The following is a 22,719-nucleotide window of genomic DNA, read 5'->3' as shown; positions in this document are numbered from 1 at the left end:
ATTCACTGCAGTAGAGGAGCTGCAACACCGAACACAGCTGATGGACGGGCGTGGGGCAGATTTTTACAGAAAGCAGAAGTTTTTTTTGTAACCTTGGACATCACCTCCAACCATATCCATTTCTCATCTATAGAACTTAACACTTCGCTTGTCCTGTTGAGCAGCTGCAGAAAACCTACCAGGTTTGTGGAATTTCAAGGCTTCTCCTCTCAGTTGCTCCATCAGAGATGCAGATTCGAGCTTTGCTTCACCTGCAATATTAGGAAAATATATGATATAGCACCAACATATTTTTTTGTGCAGTACAGATGAGAATTGGATGCTATGATATGCACGAGCTGCAATTCCACTGGCGGCCACCGGCCGGCAGTGCTGCGCCTCCTTCCCATACTATATATACACATTGTTTTACAGGAGATTTCCAGGAAATCCAGACTAATGTAAATCCCGGTTTTCTAGGAATCCTGGAGTTCTGTGGATGCCGTCATCACAGCGGCTGAGGGACGTTCACATGGGAAGCGCACGTGACTTCTGGGCACATCGCAGCTCACGACTTCACTGGTATTTTAATCATTACATCAAGTCCAATTAGGAAGATTACTTTACACAAAGGAGGATTAGACCAGAGGATAAAGCAAGTGGAAACCTAGAAGACCTGCAATGTATGCTGGTCCTTGTAGTGCGCGCTGTGTAAACAAACCAGCAGCTCCATCTACGCCGCCGCCGCTCGTGCCGCCGCGCTCTTCAGGTTCCAATAACAGAAGCCATTTTGGTGGTTATGAAAGGTTTTCTTCTCTTTATCCCATAATTCACCTTTGTAGTAAAGACCAGAGAAGCACATGGAAAATCAGCCGGGGGACTGAGCCGTCATTATCCCGACGATGGGCCGTCAGCTTGTGAAAACACACATTTTCCTCGAAAACGGGGAGCCTGACAGGCCGTCATTGCCCCCCTCCCCCGACTGCTCATTACTGGTCTTGGCACAATGACATACACACGAAAGAAAAAAAAACCAGCAGCACAATCCGGGGCCTGTGCTCTCTGCGGACCCCCAGATTACATGATATATACATATACGTATCATCAATGGGACCAGGTGCCGGATTATCAAATAGGCTGGACTAACGGAGGAAAAAATATATTTATATACGTTGTATACCCATAGCTCATTAATCCAATTCTGAAGGCAGGCACCACTAGGGGGAGCTGTGTATGACTTCGGCATGCAGTGAGCTCCCCCTGGTGGTGGTGGCTACAGGCAGCCATTATTCCAGTTGTCCAGGAAGGCATATCCAAAGGAGATAAATCATCAATAGGAGATTTGTGGAGGTCCGACCTCCAGCACCCCAGGTTAGTGGACCGCTGCGCCCATAAGTAAGCGGTGTACGAGGTGGAAGACATCAGACAACTACACTGCTCAGCGAGCGCTGCAGAATAAAGTCAACCCCCTTTTAAAAAGCAGCCGAACTTGCCATGGGAAGTTGCAGCCAGCCGGTGATTGACTACATGTACAGCCAGGGAATAAGCAGAAGTACCAGACACAAATGTGAACGCAGCCTTACAGAAGTGACATCACTACGTGTATATACATGGGTATAGTGTGTGACCAGAGCGAGTGACACCAGTCTCCATATAATGAGGAAATAAAACCATCAGCCAAGCAGAGACGACACAGAATGATCCCACTGTCCGTCCCCGGGGCCTAAATTAAAAACTACAGCACACCTAATCCGCCGCTGCTGTGGGATAGGAAATTATAGTCTCATTAACCCCATCCTGACTGCAGCGACAGCCACACACTGGAAGCATCATTGTGAGAACTGGTCATAGGTAACAAGAGCCACTTGGGAAGTGCAAAAATCTGTTCATTCATCTGCATATATTTAGGAATAGCGCATCACTGCTTGCTGTCAGTGAATATCTGTTTACAATCAGAAAACACAGAGTCCATTCTGATACATCTCTGCTGCGCTGATCCATTGTAACAAACTAGGATAGGAAAGAAAAAGGAAAACCTTTATAAGAGCACGCCCTTTGTTAGCATGCAAAAGTATGTGCAAGAGTGAGCGTGCATGCAAAAATTAAAGTGCACAAATGCGTGAGCGTGCGTGCAGAAGTACACGTATGTGCAAGAATGAGCAGGCATGCAGTCTGGGGATCTTTGCTATCTCATGACAGGTTGCCATCAGTCCATAACGGCAGTTTCTGCAAGTGGTGAAAGAACGGGCTGTCAGACCATGCTGGGAGTTGTAGTTTTGCAATTGCTGGAAGTCCACAACTGCAAACCTAACAATCAATAGGATCCATGAACAATCTGCCGTATGGAGGAACGGAGCAGACCTTTGGCATTGTGAGATTGTGTAAGACAGAAGCCACCAGACTGAAAGAGTTAACTCCCCCCACCTTATACGCAGGAAGCACAGACGATGCCCCTATGAGCGGCCACTTAGTGCGCACCATGTCTGCGGGCAGAACTGGTAGCAGCCTGTGTGTGCGGCGCAGATTGCAGAGATTTCGTCCTACAGAGCTGAGTGTGTTTCATCACAATCTGCAGATTCTCAGAACTGACACACTGTTTGGGTTTTGGCTGAGACTTTCCAAGAAACTGAACAGAGCTGTATAGAGAGGGAGAGCCGCTCTCCGCCGGTGTCAGCCCTCCCTGCCGCTCGCCGGGGCTCAATCATCTCCTTTCCTGACGTTCCTAAAAGACAGGCAGGCGACACACAGAAGAAAAAGGCTGCCGGACTGACAGACGGCTCACTGCCGCTGTGCCGGACCACACGGGAGGGATCACACAATCCCACTACTCAGATCGCAGCTTTCATCATCGCAGACACGTATAATGCACCACTGCGTGCAGAGAAATTCTCAGGGGGACAAAATGCCTTCATTATAAAGCAATTCTATAACTATCAATTCCTTAATATACCAGCTTTACTAAAATCCCTTTAAAAACAGTTAAATTGTGTAAATTAAGTGAGTTGGTGTGGCATTGTATCTATTTTCCAAAATTTTACCAGGGAACATGATTTTATTACTAACTAGATGGTGGCCCGATTCTAATGCATCGGGTATTCTAGAATAGGCATGCGGCCGACGGGGCGCAATTAGCAGAGCGGCGTTTAAATTTGGCGCCCAAATCGCTGATTGGTCGCGTTCGGCAACCGCGACCAATCAGCAAAGCGGTATTTAAATTTGGCGGCAATATCGGTGATTAGTCGCGTGCGGCGGCCGCGACCAATCTGCGAACCGTGTTAGTGAGGACTGGAGAGAGTGTTTAAATTTGGCACCAAAATCGCTGATTAGTCTCGACCAAATCAGCAAAGAGGTGTTTAAATTTGGCGACAATACTGCTGATTGGTCGCGGCCGGCGACCGCGACCAATCAGCAGAGCGGGGTTTAAATTTGGCGCCAAAATCGCTGATTGGTCGCCGGCCGCGACCAATCAGCAGAGCATTGTTTAAATTTGGCGCCAAGATCACTGATTGGTCGCGCTCTCCGCACGCGACCAATCAGTGATCTTGGCGCCAAATTTAAACAATGCTCTGCTGATTGGTCGCGGCCGGCGACCAATCAGCGATTTTGGCGCCAAATTTAAACCCCGCTCTGCTGATTGGTCGCGGTCGCCGGCCGCGACCAATCAGCAGTATTGTCGCCAAATTTAAACACCTCTTTGCTGATTTGGTCGAGACTAATCAGCGATTTTGGTGCCAAATTTAAACACTCTCTCCAGTCCTCACTAACACGGTTCGCAGATTGGTCGCGGCCGCCGCACGCGACTAATCACCGATATTGCCGCCAAATTTAAATACCGCTTTGCTGATTGGTCGCGGTTGCCGAACGCGACCAATCAGCGAATCGTATTGGTGAGGAGCGGGGAGCGGTGCTGCCTGTGTGGCTACTTCCGCTGCGAGAACCCGGGACATGAACGGGCGCTCGGAGCAGAAGTATCCCGACCCGCAGCGCCGCTCCCCGATCTTCCCTTCACACTCTAGCCGCTGATGTCCCCACAGTATCCGCATGGTGTTACAAAGGTCCGGACATTTGTGTTAAAAATCGCTGATTGGTCGCTGGCGCTGCCCACGACCAATCACCGATTTGGGCGCCAAATTTAAATAATCGGTGTTTTAATCTGGAGCCCAAATCGGTGATTGGTCGCGGGCAGCGTCCGCGACCAATCAGCACAGCGGTATTTAACTTTTGCGCTAAGATCAGTGATTGGTCGGGTCCGAAGACAGCGACCAATCATCGAATCGTCTTGGTGAGGACCGGGGAGCGGCGCTGCCTGTGCGGCTACTTCCGCTGCGAGAACCCGGGCCTCGCGCCGCTCATCTCCCGGATGTATCTCCGTCCCGCAGATGGGTCCGGCGGTCGGGGTCCTTCTGCTGGTACTGGCCGGGAGATGAGCCCGGCTGCAACGCCGCTGAGCTCCGTCCCGCAGATGAGCCGCTAACGGCCGCCATCTTTTTTCTGAAATCCCGCGGCGCTGATTGGTCTCCTCCTTTATGATGTACATATCACCTGTTATGGCACTTGTAAAGGGGGGGGCTCATACAGGTATAATGGGGTTATCATTGCCTGACTACTGGCACTAATAAAAATAAACCTGGCTCAACCCTAAAATCTGCAGTAACTTAGTCGTCATTGTATACAGTGGCTTGCGAAAGTATTCACCCTCCTTGGCATTTTCCGTGTTTTGCTACCTCACAACCTGGAATTTCACAATGTCTTCGAGTTTTTGCATCAGTTCATCTAAAGAACATGCCAACAACTGTAAGCATTTGTTTTTCTCTTTGTCAAGCAAACAACAAATAGGACAAAATAATTGAAAACTTCAGTGTGCATAACTATTCACTCCCCTAAAGTCAGTACTTTGTAGAGCCTTCTTTTGCGGCAATTACAGTTGCAAGTCGCTATAGATAAGTCTCTATGAGCTTTCCACATCTTTACACTGGGATTTTCGCTCGTTCCTCAAGGCAAAACTGCTCCAGCTCCTTCAAGTTAGATGGTTTCCTCTGGTGAACAGCAATCTCCAAGTCTGACCACAGATTCTCAATTGGATTAAGGTCTAGGCTGTGACTCGGCCACTCCAAAACATTTTCAGTTAAACCACTCGAGTGTTGCTTTAGCAGTACAATTTGGGACATTGTCTTGTTGGAAGGTGAACCTCCGTCCTGGTCTCAAATCACTTACAGACAAACAGGTTTTGCTCATAAATGTCCTGGTGTTTCGTACCATCCATCTTCCTCTTGGCTCGGACTATTTTCCCGGTCCCTGCTGCCAAAAAACATCTCCACAGGATAATGCTGCCACCACCATATTTCACTGTGGGGATGGTGTTCTTGGGGTGATTAGCTCTGTTGATTTGACGCCAGACATAGCGTTTACCTTGGTGGTCAAAAAGTTCAATTTTGGTCTCATGTGATCACAGCACCTTCTTCCATACATTTGGGGAGTCTCTCACATCTTTTGGCAAACTCAAAATGAGCCTTACAATTTGTGTGTGTAAATAAAGGCCTTTTTCTGCCCACTATTCAATAAATGCAACCTCTATGGAGTATACAGTTTATTGTGGTCGTATGGACAGATTTCAGCTCCTTCAGGGTTACCTTTGGTCTTTGTGCTGCCTCTCTGATTAATTCCCTCCTTGCCCGAGCTGAGAGTTTTGATGGGCAGCCCTCTCTTGGCAGGTTTGTTATGGTACCATGTTCTTTCCATTTGATGATAATGGATTTGATGGTAGTCCAGGGGATTATCAGAGATTGGGATTTTTATTTATTTTTTTATAACCTAATCCTGACGCGTACTTCTCAACAACTTTGGTCCTTCATGGTGGTGCTTGGAGATCTCCTTGGTCCTTCATGGTGGTGCTTGGAGATCTCCTTGGTCCTTCATGGTGGTGCTTGGAGATCTCCTTGGTCCTTCATGGTGGTGCTTGGAGATCTCCTTGGTCCTTCATGGTGGTGCTTGGAGATCTCCTTGGTCCTTCATGGTGGTGCTTGGAGATCTCCTTGGTCCTTCATGGTGGTGCTTGGAGATCTCCTTGGTCCTTCATGGTGGTGCTTGGAGATCTCCTTGGTCCTTCATGGTGGTGCTTGGAGATCTCCTTGGTCCTTCATGGTGGTGCTTGGAGATCTCCTTGGTCCTTCATGGTGGTGCTTGGAGATCTCCTTGGTCTTCATGGTGGTGTTTGGAGATCTCCTTGGTCTTCATGGTGGTGTTTGGAGATCTCCTTGGTCTTCATGGTGGTGTTTGGAGATCTCCTTGGTCTTCATGGTGGTGTTTGGTTAGTGGTGACTCTTGTTAATGGTGTTGCAGCCTTTGTGGCCTTTGAGAAAAGGTAAAGTGTATATAGTGACAGACATGTGTCACTTACATTGCACACAGGGGGATGTCCTGTCACTAAGCATGGGACTTATGAAGGGAATTGATTGCACCAGAATTTTTTAGGGGCAAAAGGGTTGAATACATATGTAGATGCCAATTTTTAGTTATTTGATCCCATAAATTTAATTTCTGCCTATATTTTTCTTACTTGACCATAGACTATTTAGATGCATCACACACAAATTGGATTAAACATATTTAAACACAGGTTGTAATGTAACCAAATAGGTAAAAAGCCAAGGGGGCGAAAACTTTCGCAAGCCACTGTAGATAAGTGTCACCATGATGCTATACCAGCCGGCTAGTTCCCAGTATGTGCCAACTGTCACATGTCCTGTACAACATCAACTCGAGGCATCAGAAAATAGTTGTCACGTTCGTCTGCACCCACTCAATAACCCAAACTCTAATTTTGGGTGATGCAGTCAGGGCACCTTAGCCCAATCCACAGCACAGTGATGTGTAAGCTGCGGAGGATGTGCCACATAACACCAGCCAGCCAAGTACTAGGAGGGGGCACTTTTGCGGCATCTGTCCAGGTGATGCCCTCCTGTTCATACTTTCCCAGACACAATCATAGATACTCCCATCATCCTGTTATTCTCTAGGGATCCCCTCCGCCAGCTTGTGACTCTATAAAAGCCGCAGCGGACTCTCGGAGCTGCCAGGACAATTAAACATGTGGCAGCTGCCAGCAGGAGTGCCCGCCGCCAGCAGGAGTGCCCGCCGCCAGCATTCTCTTACACGCCTCTCTCCCTCAGCCAAGTCTTGTTCATAAACTTACAAGTCTTAAAAAAAGAAGGAAAAAAAAAAAAAAAGCAGACTATCAATAATGCAGTGTTTTCCCCGAGAGCGGGGGAAGCCTCCCAACTGGCAGAAGGCAGCGTCTTAATGTCACCTTCCAGCACCTCGGGAGAAAATCGTCAGACTCCTCGCAGCCCACAGAGGCCCCTTGGAAATTGGGCCATCTTGTTAACAGCCGACTAACTGCTAAATAAACAATCCTCACTGCCACCGGTATAAAGGAGCCCAGAGAAAGGGGAGCACGGGGATTAACCCTCTCCTCAACATCATGGATACAAAAGTGGAATAAAAAATAAAAAAATCAGCACATTAATTTGCCTTTAATCTGGCAAGGCGAGAGAGGTGGTGGATTATTAGATGGTTGTAGAAAAGTAGATTGCAGTTGTGTGATGTTCCGGATTATCGGACTATATTATTTAATGCCCGAATAATGGAATTATCTGATCACGGTGGTGCCAAGAATCCCCATCTAGGATTAGCTCTTGCCGGATTTTTAGTAGCTCCTCTGTGGGGACAGAAAAGGGGTCACCTGATGCACAGAACCCCATTAAAAGGGTGAATACGCACGTTTGCTTCAGATTACTATGAAGGTAAATGGACGGGATTTTACAATCCTCATCTACACACTGCAGAAATTTTCAACACAAATTTACAGTATTTGACATCAATGAACTAATGTCTGCCAGTAACGAGCACCAATCTATAATAAAGCATTAGTCGTCTGTCCGCTGCAATCATAGGGGCACGGCAGCACAAGCGATGATCACAGGGGGCTTTCAAGAAAATTATCAATTCAGCTTGTAGCAACATTTGGCCTTTCTTGTGAGACAAGAGGGAGGATCATCACAGCCTTCATGCACAGCTGAAAAGACAACGCTCTGGAGTTCAGTTATATCAGCAACAAATGACGTTTACAGAAGTCAAACATTCACCAATCAATATCATACGGTTATATGTACCAGTCATATTATAAGACTATAACTACTATAATACTGCCCCATATGTACAAGAATATAGCTACTATAATACTGCCCCTATATACAAGAATATAACTACTATAATACTGCCCCTATGTACAAGAATATAGCTACTATAATACTGCCCCCTATGTACAAGAATATAGCTACTACAATACTGCCCCCTATGTACAAGAATATAGCTACTATAATACTGCCCCCTATGTACAAGAATATAACTACTATAATACTGCCCCCTATGTACTAGAATATAACTACTATAATACTGCCCCTATGTACAAGAATATAACTAGTGTTGAGCCACCCCCGTAGTGTTCGGGTTCGGTTCGGTTCGTCGAACACCGGGATGTTCGAGGAACTGTTCGTCGAACTGTTCGTCGAACACCTTAGAACACCGTCGAACACCGTTAAAACCAATGGCAGGCAAACAAAAACAAAAACACATAGAAACACATAGAAAACACCTGCAAAGGTGTCCAAAAGCTGACAAACTGCTCAGAAGACACTCTCTTTAAAAAAGCCGGCCGGCAAATTCAGCAGCGGCATACACCGGTACCCGACAATTTAGACAAGAAGGAATAGAGCATCACACATAGATTAGATAGATAGAAACATGTCAGTCACACATATAAGAAGCACAGTGACAGTGTTGGTTACTGCACTTGTCATTTAGTGTAAAGGATTTATTAAAAAAAATATTAGTGTTTTCATGCACTGTCTCTTTAAAAAAGCCGGCCGGCAATTCAGCATCTGTACCCGACAATTTATAACAGACAGAATAGAGCATCATACATAGATTAGATAGATAGAAACATGTCAGTCACATATATATGAAGTACAGTGATAGTGTTGGTTACTGTACTTGTCATTTAGTATTAAAATAAAGGATTTATTATTAAAAAAATTGGCGTGGGGTTCCCCTTAATTTTAGGCTCTAGCGGAGGTTAAGCAGACGGCTGGGGCAGATGTTTGAAGCCTGGGAAGGGGGTAATACCCACGGAGCTTCCCAGGCTACTAATATCAGCCCCCAGCTGAATACATAGCCTTTACTAGCTATTAAAATGGGGGACCCCCCCAAAAAAATGACGTGGGGTCCCCCCTAATTTAATAGCTAGCAAAGGCTAGGCAGACAGCTGGGGGCTGATATTAATAGCCCAGGAAGGGAGCCATGAATATTGGCCCCCTCCCAGGCTAGAAACACCAGCCGTCAGCCGCCCCAGAAATGGCGCATTCATAGGATGCGCCAATTCCGGCACTTAGCCTCGCTCTTCCACGCTGCCCTGGTGCGGTGGCAGGGGGTAATAGGGTTGGGGTTGATGTCAGCTTATAATGCCAGCTGACATCAAGCCCAGGTTAGTAATGGAGAGGCGTCTATAAGACACCCCCATTACTAACCCCATAGTCAAAGTTAAAAAAAACACAAACACCCAGAATAAAGTCCTTTAATTGAAATAAAGACACAATCCTTTATTGTTCTAAATTAAACCATACTTACCATCACACCCATTCCAGCTGAAGCCAACGATCTCCTGCAATAAAAGAAAAATAATAAACCAACCTCATCCTTACCTTTCCATGGTTCCCACGACAGCTTCAGCTCTGCTACATCGAGATGACAGGCTGGACCGCAGCAGAACGCTGCCATCCAGCCTGTCATCCCGCAGACACTGAGAAGCGCAGGCTTGCTTGCGCTGCTCAGCGTCTCTCTGTGACGACATCCAGATGAGCCGAGTTCATGTCCAATGAACTCGGCTCACCTCATGCACGTCACTGACAGCGTGGGAAAATTCTCACGCTGAAGCGCTGATTGCAGGAGAATTTTCCCACGCTGTCAGTGACGTGCAGGAGGTGAGCTGAGTTCATTGGACATGAGCTCACCTCATGCACATCACTGACAGCGTGGGAGAATTCTCCTGCACTCAGCACTTCAGCGTGAGAATTTTCCCACGCTGTCAGTGACGTGCATGAGGTGAGCCGAGTTCATTGGACATGACCTCGGCTCATCTGGATGCCGTCACAGCGAGACAGTGAGGAGCGCAAGCAAGCCTGCGCTTCTGGATGGCAGCGTTCTGCTGCGGTCCAGCCTGTCATCTCGATGTAGCAGAGCTGAAGCTGTCGTGGGAACCATGGAAAGGTAAGGATGAGGTTGGTTTATTATTTTTCTTTTATTGCAGGAGATCGTTGGCTTCAGCTGGAATGGGCGTGATGGTAAGTATGGTTTAATTTAGAACAATAAAGAATTGTGTCTTTATTTCAATTAAAGGACTTTATTCTGGGTGTTGTGTTTTTTTTAAATACTTTACTAGAAATTCATGGCGGTCATGTCTAATACTGGCGTGACCCCATGAATTTTGGGCTTGGGGCCAGCTGATAATACCAAGCTGGCCCTAACCCCTTTATTACCCAGTGAGCCACCGCACCAGGGCCCTGGATGAGTTGGGTACAGCGCCAGAAGATGGCGCTTCTATGAACGCGCCATTTTCCGGGGCGGCTGCGGACTGCAATTTGTAGCGGGGGGGGGCCCAGAAAGCTTGGGCCTCCCTGCGCTGCAGATTCCAGCCCCCAGCTGCCTGCTGTACCTGGCTGGACACAAATATAGTGCGAAGCCCCACGTCAATTTTTTTTTAATTATTTCATGAAATTCATGAAATAATTAAGAAAAAAAGGGCTTCCCTATATTGTTGTGTCCGGCCAGGTACAAATAGGCAGCTGGTGGATGGGGGCAGCCCGTTCCTGCCTGCTGTACCTGGCTGGACACAAATATAGTGCGAAGCCCCACTTCAATTTTTTTTAATTATTTCAGGAAATTCATGAAATAATTAAAAAAAATTGATGTGGGGCTTCGCCCTATATTTGTGTCCAGCCAGGTACAGCAGGCAGGAACGGGCTGCCCCCAACCACCAGCTGCCTAATTGTACCTGGCCGGACACAACAATATAGGGAAGCCCTTTTTTTCTTAATTATTTCATGAAATAATTTAAAGAAAATTGACGTGGGGCTTCGCCCTGTTTTTGTGTCCAGCCAGGTACAACTAGGCAGCTGGGGGCTGGAATCCGCAGCGCAGGGAGGCCCAAGCTTTCTGGGCCCCACCCGCTGCAAATTGCAGTCCGCAGCCACCCCGGAAAATGGCGCGTTCATAGAAGCGCCATCTTCTGGCGCTGTACCCAACTCATCCAGGGCCCTGATGCGGTGGCTCACTGGGTAATAAAGGGGTTAGGGCCAGCTTGGCATTATCAGCTGGCCCTAAGCCCGAAATTCATGGGGTCACGCCAATATTAGACATGACCACCATGAATTTCTAGTAAAGTATTTAAAAAAAACACAACACCCAGAATAAAGTCCTTTAATTGAAATAAACACACAATTCTTTATTGTTCTAAATTAAACCATACTTACCATCACGCCCATTCCAGCTGAAGCCAACGATCTCCTGAAATAAAAGAAAAATAATAAAGCAACATCATCCTTACCTTTCCATGGTTCCCATGACAGCTTCAGCTCTGCTACATCGAGATGACAGGCTGGACCGCAGCAGAACGCTGCCATCCAGCCTCTCATCCCGCAGACACTGAGAAGCGCAGGCTTGCTTGCGCTCCACAGTGTCTCTCTGTGAGGGCATCCAGATGAGCCGAGTTCATGTCCAATGAACTCGGCTCACCTCATGCACGTCACTGACAGCGTGGGAAAATTCTCCTGCACTCAGCGCTTCAGCGTGGGAGAATTCTCACACTGAAGCGCTGAGTGCAGGAGAATTCTCCCACGCTGTCAGTGACGTGCAGGAGGTGAGCTGAGTTCATTGGACATGAGCTCACCTTATGCACGTCACTGACAGCGTGGGAAAATTCTCCTGCACTCAGCGCTTCAGCGTGGGAGAATTCTCACGCTGAAGCGCTGAGTGCAGGAGAATTCTCCCACGCTGTCAGTGACGTGCAGGAGGTGAGCTGAGTTCATTGGACATGAGCTCACCTTATGCACGTCACTGACAGCGTGGGAGAATTCTCCTGCACTCACCGCTTCAGCGTGAGAATTTTCCCACGCTGTCAGTGACGTGCATGAGGTGAGCCGAGTTCATTGGACATGAACTCGGCTCATCTGGATGTCGTCACAGAGAGACGCTGAGCAGCGCAAGCAAGCCTGCGCTTCTCAGTGTCTGCGGGATGAGAGGCTGGATGGCAGCGTTCTGCTGCGGTCCAGCCTGTCATCTCGATGTAGCAGAGCTGAAGCTGTCGTGGGAACCATGGAAAGGTAAGGATGAGGTTGCTTTATTATTTTTCTTTTATTGCAGGAGATCGTTGGCTTCAGCTGGAATGGGCGTGACGGTAAGTATGGTTTAATTTAGAACAATAAAGGATTGTGTCTTTATTTCAATTAAAGGACTTTATTCTGGGTGTTTGTGTTTTTTTTAACTTTGACTATGGGGTTAGTAATGGGGGTGTCTTATAGACGCCTCTCCATTACTAACCTGGGCTTGATGTCAGCTGGCATTATAAGCTGACATCAACCCCAACCCTATTACCCCCTGCCACCGCACCAGGGCAGCGTGGAAGAGCGAGGCTAAGTGCCAGAATTGGCGCATCCTATGAATGCGCCATTTCTGGGGCGGCTGACGGCTGGTGTTTCTAGCCTGGGAGGGGGCCAATATTCATGGCTCCCTTCCTGGGCTATTAATATCAGCCCCCAGCTGTCTGCCTAGCCTTTGCTAGCTATTAAATTAGGGGGGACCCCACGTCATTTTTTTTGGGGTGTCCCCCATTTTAATAGCTAGTAAAGGCTATGTATTCAGCTGGGGGCTGATATTAGTAGTCTGGGAAGCTCCGTGGGTATTACCCCCTTCCCAGGCTTCAAACATCTGCCCCAGCCGTCTGCTTAACCTCCGCTAGAGCCTAAAATTAAGGGGAACCCCACGCCAATTTTTTTAATAATAAATCCTTTATTTTAATACTAAATGACAAGTACAGTAACCAACACTGTCACTGTACTTCATATATATGTGACTGACATGTTTCTATCTATCTAATCTATGTGTGATTCTCTATTCCTTCTATTCTAAATTGTCGGGTACAGATGCTGAATTGCCGGCCGGCTTTTTTAAAGAGACGGTGCATGAAAACACTATTATTTTTTTTGATAAATCCTTTACGCTAAATGACAAGTACAGTAAGCAGCACTTTCACTGTACTTCGTATATATGTGGCTGACATGTTTATATCTATCTAATCTATGTGTGAAGCTCTATTCTTTCGGTTCTAAATTGTCGGGTACAGGTGTATGCCGCTGCTGAATTGCCGGCTTTTCATGTTTCACTGTTGGCACTGTTCCCATCGATTTGGGCAATCACTGTAATGCCACAACCACCATGGCTGTGGCATTACAGTGAGTGGCAGACAATCCCTGCATGATTGGTGCTCTAAATAGCGCCAGACATGCAGGACACGCTTTTGGTGCACGAACAGTTATCGAACATAACCTCGAACAGCCGAATTTTTTGCAAATCGTTCGGGTTCGTCGAACAACTCGAACACCGCCCAAAACAGCTCGAATTTGAGATTGGCGAACAGTTCTAGTCGAACAACGCTCATCTCTAAATATAACTACTATAATACTGCCCCCTATGTACAAGAATATAACTACTATAATACTGCTCCTATGTACAAGAATATAACTACTATAATACAGCCCCTATGTACAAGAATATAACTACTATAATACTGCTCCTATGTACAAGAATATAACTACTATAATACTGCCCCTATGTACAAGAATATAACTACTATAATACTGCTCCTATGTACAAGAATATAACTACTATAATACTGCCCCTATGTACAAGAATATAACTACTATAATACTGCCCCCTATGTACAAGAATATAACTACTATAATACTGCTTCTATGTACAAGAATATAACTACTATAATACTGTCCCCTATGTACAAGAATATATCTACTATAATACTGCCCCCTATGTACGGGGGAGGGTCCTATAGTAATAAGTGACTGACACTTTCTCAGGAGGGGAGTCACTGGCTGATTGCTTGTATACGAGGATGACATACGCTCCATGTAGTGATTGTTTGTGGGAGATGCTGTCATTCCCCATCCGTGCAGCAAACATCCGCTGTGTTCTCAGATTACAAGCGGATGGGCCTGGATTCCCTGTGAATGGCTGATAGCGCAGAGTCCTCTCTGCTCCGGGGACTGTGTGAACTGAATGTTATGCAGGTTGTAACCATCAGGTTTCGGGGCAGCGTCTCTGCAGGAATGTCAGGTATGCGGTTAACAAGAGGACGCAGCTTTGCCGAGAAACCTTATAGTCTTTTGATCATTGTATTCAGAGGAAAAAAAAAAACATGCGAGTTCACAGTGAGTGTAAAAAAAAAAAAAAAAAAAAAAGAAGAAGATACTTTCTCACCGTTCGCAGCTTCATCAGTTTTTTTCTCAGGCTCCACAACTTTCTGCTTCGCTGCCTGAATGCAAACAAATAAAACACAATCGTATCAATCAGTAATGGATATACAGAGAGATCGGGAAAGCTGGGTGAGGACTCGCCTCCTGCAAGAGAGCACAGCGATACAATGATGGGGGTGATATTACTGCTGAAGACTACGCTCATATGAGCGCTGAACTTTGCGGACCAGTTGCATCTGTAAGTTCTGGCGGTGACTGGCTCCGTCCATAGCGCACGGATGCTGGAGCTTCCTGCTTTTTCATGCACCAGACTGATCAGTAAATTGACCTGAGGTCTGTGTGGAAGAACAGATCCTGGCGATTTATGCTGCGCGATACACGACCGCCGACAGATTTGTCGGACGGCGGTGGTTTCATCGCCTGCTCGCACTGGCAGTCCGCGTTTCAGATCTGCAGTAGTAGCAGACGGCTCCGTGCCCGTAAGCTGCCACTGTGCTCGGCAGCACAAGCCGAGAACGTTCATGTTTTGTGCAACACAAAATATCATGTGAAACGAGGAACTAGCATTCTGGTCGTTCATGGGGTGGTCGGCAGATTGCTTACACTGCAAGATTATGGAAAGCGAGCGTTTTTAGGAACAGTTCACAATAATCGCGCAGTGTGAATGGACCCTAAGGGGCCCCAATACAAATCCAACTTAAATTATACTGAAGCCGCCGACATTGATTGGTTCGGCCAACTGATGGGTCAGGAGAGAGGTCGATCGCACATGTCCGATTTTGGACTGCCAATCGCACTGTTCTCCCTGAGATAAGATGACGCGTCACTCGGTGGCTTTCTCATAAAGACCGAACAAGCGCCCCGGTGTATGGGAGTGTTGGCCGAACAATCAGCTGACAGCGATCTAATGTGTACGGCCAGCTGAAGACTGTCAACCGATCAGACAAAATTTCAATTTCTCTCTAATATGTATGGAGGCCTATACAGCAGGGACCTGTTAACAAGCAAAATACACACACAAAAAAATTCTTGCCTACGTGCATTTTGCAAACACAGCTTGGAATTAATTTATCTTCATCAAGGGAAATGATCACAGAAAATCATGAAAATAATAACTATTTGCGTCATGTGGCCATTAGATGGCGCTGCAGTGTACAGCAAGTTCAGGACCTCACACTCCCAATATCTTCCTTCTGTCCATGTCCACCACTACTTATTGCGGCTTCGCTGATTGGGAGACAAAAATGATCAGAACGCTTTTCACAACAGCAGCGTTGCTACACACGTTAGTCCTCCTGCAATCAATTATACGACCAAAACGTTTATCACTTCTATGGAGATTACCTGCACTACAAATAAATAACAAAATAATTATTCTTCTTGCGTAGTTTTTGGACTGCCAGGTTATCTACACTTCACTGTATGGGATAGGATCCGACTTGAACACCAACAATAGGAGCGCTGTGTTCACTACCAGTTATTAGAGGATAAACTCAAAAAAATCTACTCAAACACTGAAAATGAAACGCCAAGAAGGTAAAGTAATGGGAATTCTGGAAATCACAGGATGGAGACGTTACTGATCTGCAAATAGTGAAGAGTGCAAACTGAATTTTCAAACCCTCTCAATTTATTCAGTATGGAGTATGAGTGACACGTGCAGAAATCCTGCCACTTCCGGCATCGGCTGATATCACCGAGTCGTCTGAGGAAGCTTCTGCCACTGAATGAACTTGGGCAAATCATCAAGATCCGCTGCTGGCAGCTCTTGTGTAATCACCAACCGGTGACATCCCTGATGTGCGCAATGTCCCTCAAGGCCTCTTTATGGCTTTGCCCATGTGGGCTCCAGACTACAGGGGCACTAATCACTGAAGACGTCAGACCTCTGTGCCAGCCTCCTTTGCACCATGATAGCCTGAGAAATCAGTGGAGTGAGATCAGTGGACTCGTGTCGCTGGATATCCCTCTCATAGCCCAATGTCTTGTAAACGCCTTCTGATGATTTGTGTACACACTGACCCCTTTCTCCACAAGACACCAGACCACCTATTTATTGCGCGTGCTTCTGTGAGCAGCCTGCATGGACTAAACGTGCCCCCATGACTGCAGCGTCTCCGGACTTGTCTGCCATTGAGCACGAGGGACGTCATTGGTCGGGAATTGCACAGGAGCTACGTGGCTCGCCCGCTAGAGGGGGGCTTAGCGGCTAGCACTGTTGCTTTGCACCGCTGGGGAAACTTGTGCGTTTTCCTGGGTTGACTCCGGTTCCTTCCCACACGGCATAATATAAGATAATGGGAGCAGTGATGATAATGTCTGTAAAGTGCTATGGAATAGGATGGCGATATATAAGCAAGCAAAATAAATAATATTTATAACCCTTGGTCGAGTGAGGCAGCGACGGCGGCTGATTGGATGAACAGACGCAGGACCTGCATGGCTTTCGGTGAGCAGTAGGAAATGGGATCAATTGGTTGTGAAGATCCTATATAATTCCCCGGATGTCCCACCCTCTCCACCCTTACCGTGCTGTCCCCTGATCTATTTCAGCAGGGCTACCATTCCAGCAGCCGCAGGAGTCCTGCCCTTCCCCCACCTCACACTTTACTGATAAGTGCTTTATAGCCAGGCACTTTCTACAGCTGCCGGTTTGCTAAAAGCAGATGGCTCTTCCGTATGCAGGGAGATTGCAAGGACTACAACTCCCTAATGTCAGGGAAAATATTGAGAATCTTTTCTTCTCCCTTGTCATAAATATTAAGAGAATATTAAACATTTCTCCCAAGCCCCTCTCACCCCTCCACTATCCACCTTTTGTCACAAGACAAGAGCTAGCAATCGACCACTTGTCAGTACAAGAGCTGTCTCCATGTAAATCTCAGCACAAAAACCCAATTAACACACTCATGAGTAAGGCCTTGTACACGAATGCTGGCAAGATAGGTGCCACCAAACTACTTAAAATGCGAAGTAGATTTCCCCTGGCAAAGGCAGGGGGCAATTAGACGCAGGCTTACGATAAATCTACAGATACCTGTTGAAATTTCATTCCCAGGGCTTCAAAGAGAGTTTAACAAAAGTCTCCAGACTCTGAGCCGAAAACGAAATATGGAATAGCTAAAGTTCCATACATCCGATAATGATGGGACCCATATTTTTAGTAACATGGTCAGCTAGGGAACGAGAGGTCACTACTCCCTGCTGATTCTCCTGGATCTCTCTGCAGCATTCCACACTGTGGATCACCAGCCCCTCCTCACTATGCTCCGCACTATTGGCCTCAAGGACACTGTTCTCTCCTGGTTCTCCTCCTACCTCTCTGACCGCTCTTTTACTGTATCTTTTGCCGGCTCCCCTTCCTCTCCTCGTCCCCTTTCTATCGGGGTCCCGCAGGGCTCAGTACTAGGCCCCCTCCTCTTCTCTCTATACACTGCCCCTATTGGACAAACAATCAGCAGATTTGGGTTCCAGTATCATCTCTATGCTGACGACACCCAATTATACACTTCTTCCTCTGACATCACCCCTACTATAATACAAAATACCAAGGATTGTTTGTCTGCTGTGTCCAGCATCATGTCCTCCCTCTATCTTAAACTGAACCTCTCCAAAACTGAACTTCTTGTGTTTCCCCCCTCTACCAACCTAACTCTACCCAACATCGAAATTACCTTGGAGGGGTCAACCATAACTCCCAAGCAGCACGCCCGCTGCCTTGGGGTCATATTCGACACCAACCTTTCCTTTACTCCCTATATCCGATCACTCACTCGCTCTTGTCACCTGCATCTTAAAAACATCTCCAGAATCCGATCTTTTCTCACTTTTGAAACTGCTAAAACTCTTACTGTTGCTCTTATTCACTCTCACCTGGACTACTGCAACTCTCTCCTGATCGGTCTCCCTCTTACCAAAATTTCCCCTCTCCAATCTGTCCTGAATGTGGCAGCCAGGGTTGTATCTCTGTCCAGCCGTTTCACCGATGCCTCCACCTTGTGCCAGTCATTACACTGGTTACCCATTTGCTACAGGGTCCAATATAAACTCATTGCTCTCACCCACAAAGCTCTCCACAGTTCTGCACCACCTTATATCTCCTCTCTCATCTCAGCCTATCATCCTACCCGTGCCCTCCGTTCCACAAATGACCTAAGACTAACATCCCCCATAATCCGAACCTCGCACCTCCGTCTCCAAGACTTCTCTCGTGCTGCGCCAGTTCTCTGGAATGCACTACCCCAGACTATCCGATTGATGCCTAGTCCTGATGTCTTCAAGCGCGCTTTAAAAACCCATCTCTTTATACAAGCCTACCACCTCAAATACCCAGTAAACTAACTTTCCCCTGTTCCCTCCTAAATACTATTCAGAATCTGCCCCCTACTGTTCATCCCTCTCTATACCCTCCATGCACATAACTGCACCCGGTAATTGAGTACTGCACTTAAACATACAGGCTGATGACCAGATCATACAGCTTTATATGACAATCCCGACTCATTATAATTGCCTGACCTGATATAACAAGCACTCTCCACCTACTGTGTCCCCCCATTTCCTTGTAGAATGTAAGCTTGCGAGCAGGGACCTCACTCCTGATGTTACTGTTAAAGTGTCTCACCTGTATTGAATTTATTGTCTGTACATGTCCCCGCTTAATTGTAAAGTGCTGCGGAATATGTTGACGCTATATAAATAAAAATTATTATTATTATTATTATATTTTCCTGTCACTGTAAACCCCTCCGTGGAGCTGTAGCGCAAAAGCACCACAATAAAGGGGTCGCAAATACGCCATGCGTGGTCTCTAAATGAAGGTAAAATCATAATAGAAAAAAACTGCATCTTTTGCAAGCTTCTGCGATCAACGAGCGATAAGTTATCCCAGAAGTTAGAGTTTTTAATAAAGACATAATGGGAGGAGCCCAGCCCCTGTGATGTCAGCGCACAGGGGGGGGGGTGTGGGCAGATCTCCCCTTAGGCATAAAAGAGCCAACTGAAGACTGATCCATACTCATTGCCAGGGGGTATAGATACTATAAGCAACGGGTCACATTCAATAATGTTCAAATGAAATCGGGGAGCCTCTCCTCCACCTATATTGAATCGTCTCAGCGATCTTATAGCAAGTTTCTTCTTTAATCCTTATTATTTTGTGTAATTGCTTATGTATTGTAATGTCTCCTTTGTAAAATATTGTATACTTTTCTTACACACTGGCTCCCTTTTGGATTAAATATAAAATGTAATAGTTCTGTTTCTTTTGTTCTGTAATCATTCCCTCCTCCAAAGCCATATACGCTACCAGAAAGCAGGCGTCCAGCCAGGCCTGTATTATATTTCAAACTCGGCCGGTGGTGGCAGCGAATAATATTAATAATCGGGCTATCGTGAAGCTGACAGTGACCGTACGGAGGGCGTAAACACATATTCCATGCGTTGGAATTCAGAGGTGTGACGCCATAAACTCAATGGTCGCTTGCTGATACCTACGTAGAGAGTAGTGGGGACCGTGTGCTGGCGGATCCCTGACGAAATCCTGACAGAGTGACGGCAACGGCAAGATAATGCGTGAGCTCCCCAGTGTCATCTCTGTGGAATATCTGACACCTAATATTTCAGCGAACATGCTTTAACCCTTTGCTAAACTGAAGTGACTACATCTTATCAGAAGGCACCTGCGGCATTGTAGATGGGTCAAACTTAACTAAAGGTCAATTGTGCACATAAGCGGCGATTTATCCATACATTACAGGAAATAATCCCCGAAAACCTCCAAGTCTCACTGTTACAGGAGGGAGGTTATATTGGGAAGCAATGACCGACACAAAGTGGTTTTACTGCAGGAGGAGCAAACTGACCGACTCCAATGCAGGAATGTTTAAGGACTGGCTGTGCAGTTGTGGGGGATTACGGTGCATCAAAGCGACCTCGGCCACACAAATCACCCATGTACTGTCACACAAGTCTACAACATACCTTGGGTTTCTTTTCTAGATCAGCTTCTGTCTTTGGTCCAAGTAAGTGCAGAACCTGCGGTGGGGAATGTAAGGTCGGAGGTTAATAGCCGGCAGGTCATAGGAAGCTCTGAGAAAGCAGCAGGGAATCCGCACTCTCACCGCATGCAAAGTTATTCTAAGCAACTAACCAGCAGACACCAATTATAGTCCAAATCACCGACCCCCAGAATCCCAGGGTACAGAGCGGGAATCACTAGGAATATTCAGCAGTGCTGGATTAGTATAAAAGCTCAGGTCGGGGTCACAGAGAAGCTCGCGGGAGCTGGGGAGGTGTAAGGGGGCAACTCAAGACTACTATGGACGATCACTGGAAAGACCCCCTTGTTAATTGGGTGCAGAGTAAAGCTGGCCATGGCCATACACGTACAACTACTGGTTTCCCTAATCAGTGCTTTGAGGCACCCATTCTCAAGATCAGTGGGGGGTCCGAGCAGTCAGACCCACCAGCGATGATACGTCACCCATTGTGTAACGGCATTAGCCCCCTCACCTGCATGTCTACTTCATTCTTAATGATTTTTCCATCGGCCCACTTCAGTCTGTTCCTTGCCTCCCCTGCAAATAAAAAGAACACGGGATGGATTAGATGATGGAACCGGATTTATAGAAGTCTCATGTCTGAGGGTGCGACTAATCCAAATGAAGGGCACCCAAACCCACAAACTGAAAGTGGGCTTGTATGCTAAGGGGAAGCCTGAGTGACAACCACCAGGAGGACATCAACACATGGTCAAAACCAAAAATCGCAGCAACACACTGTGTGCACCAAGATGTCTACAAACACTAAATTTAGGAAATGTAAACGGCATTACTGCCATATAGACTAGATTTATTAAATTCAGGTACTTAGTGCACAAATTGGCCATTTCACGTGTGCCTACCAACCACGACAAGGCGACCTTCTCTCATGGGACCTTAACTATTTCAATCAGACTTGTCTCTCTTGGGCTAAAAGCAGCTGATAGAGGCCGGCCCCTGCCCCTGCACCCTTCTTGTATATGCTGCAGTCACAACCACCTGAACCTGTTCACACTTGTTTCATTCTGTCAAGAGGTGATGGTCAGTTTAGTTTTTGCGCCATAAAATTGGAGGTGGTGACTGCCTCCATATTTATCTGTTTTTAAGTAGTGCTAGATCCTACATACCCTACAAATTTGTAGGCTTCTTTACCCTGGTAAGACATGTCTGAAACCTCGCCTTGTCATGGCTGATGGGCTCACATGAATTGGCCAGTGTGTGCATTAAGTACCCCTATTTTATAAGTATCGTCTATATGGCAGCAGTGCTGTCTACACTTCCTATATTCAGAGTTTGCACACATTTGGGGGCACACAGCGTCTGCCATACTTTATGGTTTGCATTTACTACAGTCACAGCCGCTTGCACCTATTCATAGTCATAGTATATTAGAGTTGGAAGGGGCCTCCAGGGTCATCTGGTCCAACCCCCTACTCAATGCAAGATTCACTAAACCATCTCAGACAGATGTCTGTCCAGCCTCTGTTTGAAGACTTCCATTGAAGGGGAACTCACCACCTCTCGTGGTCGCCTGTTCCACTCATTGATCACCTCACTGTCAAAAAGTGTCTTCTAATATCTAATCTGTATCTTCTCCCTGTCAGGTTCATCCCATTGCTTCTTGTGTTTCCATGTGTAAATGAGAATAAGGATGATCCCTCTACAGCGTGACAGCCCTTCAGATATTTGTAGACAGCTATTAAGTCTCCTCTTAGCCTTCTTTTTTGCAAGCTAAACAATCCCAGATACTCTAACCGTTACTTGTAGGACATTTGAGACATAGGACGTTTGCAGACCCTTCACCATCCTGGTCGCTCTTCTCTGAACTTGCTCCAGTTTCTTCATTTATTTTTTAAAATGTGGTGCCCAGAACTGGACACAGTATCCAGATGAGGTCTGACCAAGGAGGAGTAGAGGGGGATAATTACTTCACGTGATCTGGACTCTATGCTTCTCTTAATACATCCCAGAACTGTGTTTGCCTTTCTTGCTGCTGCATCACACTGTTGACTCTTGTGCAGTCTGCGATCTATTAGTATACACAAGTCTTTTTCACACGTGCTGTTGCTTGGTTCTATTCCTCCCATTCTGTAGATGTCATT

General features: G+C 46.6%; 1 protein-coding gene across 1 annotated transcript in view; it reads right to left on the bottom strand.

Annotated features, from left to right (window-relative positions):
- QARS1 (glutaminyl-tRNA synthetase 1) overlaps positions 1-22,719 on the bottom strand; it is a 61,446-nt gene that overhangs the window by 27,005 nt on the left and 11,722 nt on the right. Inside the window, exons 5-8 of the mRNA XM_073644873.1 lie at positions 21,090-21,154; positions 20,559-20,612; positions 14,581-14,635; positions 180-251 (exon numbers count right to left, since the gene is read on the bottom strand). Of these exons, the coding sequence (XP_073500974.1) occupies positions 180-251; positions 14,581-14,635; positions 20,559-20,612; positions 21,090-21,154 (246 nt within the window). The remainder of the gene's footprint in view (positions 1-179; positions 252-14,580; positions 14,636-20,558; positions 20,613-21,089; positions 21,155-22,719) is intronic.

This window comes from Phyllobates terribilis, unplaced genomic scaffold (genome assembly GCF_046119375.1).
Source record: "Phyllobates terribilis strain yellow unplaced genomic scaffold, ASM4611937v1 Scaffold_8__6_contigs__length_399053987, whole genome shotgun sequence".
Lineage (NCBI taxonomy): Eukaryota > Metazoa > Chordata > Amphibia > Anura > Dendrobatidae > Phyllobates > Phyllobates terribilis.
The sequence above is the reverse complement of the archived record's forward strand: the minus strand, read 5'-3'. Positions and strand labels throughout refer to the sequence as shown.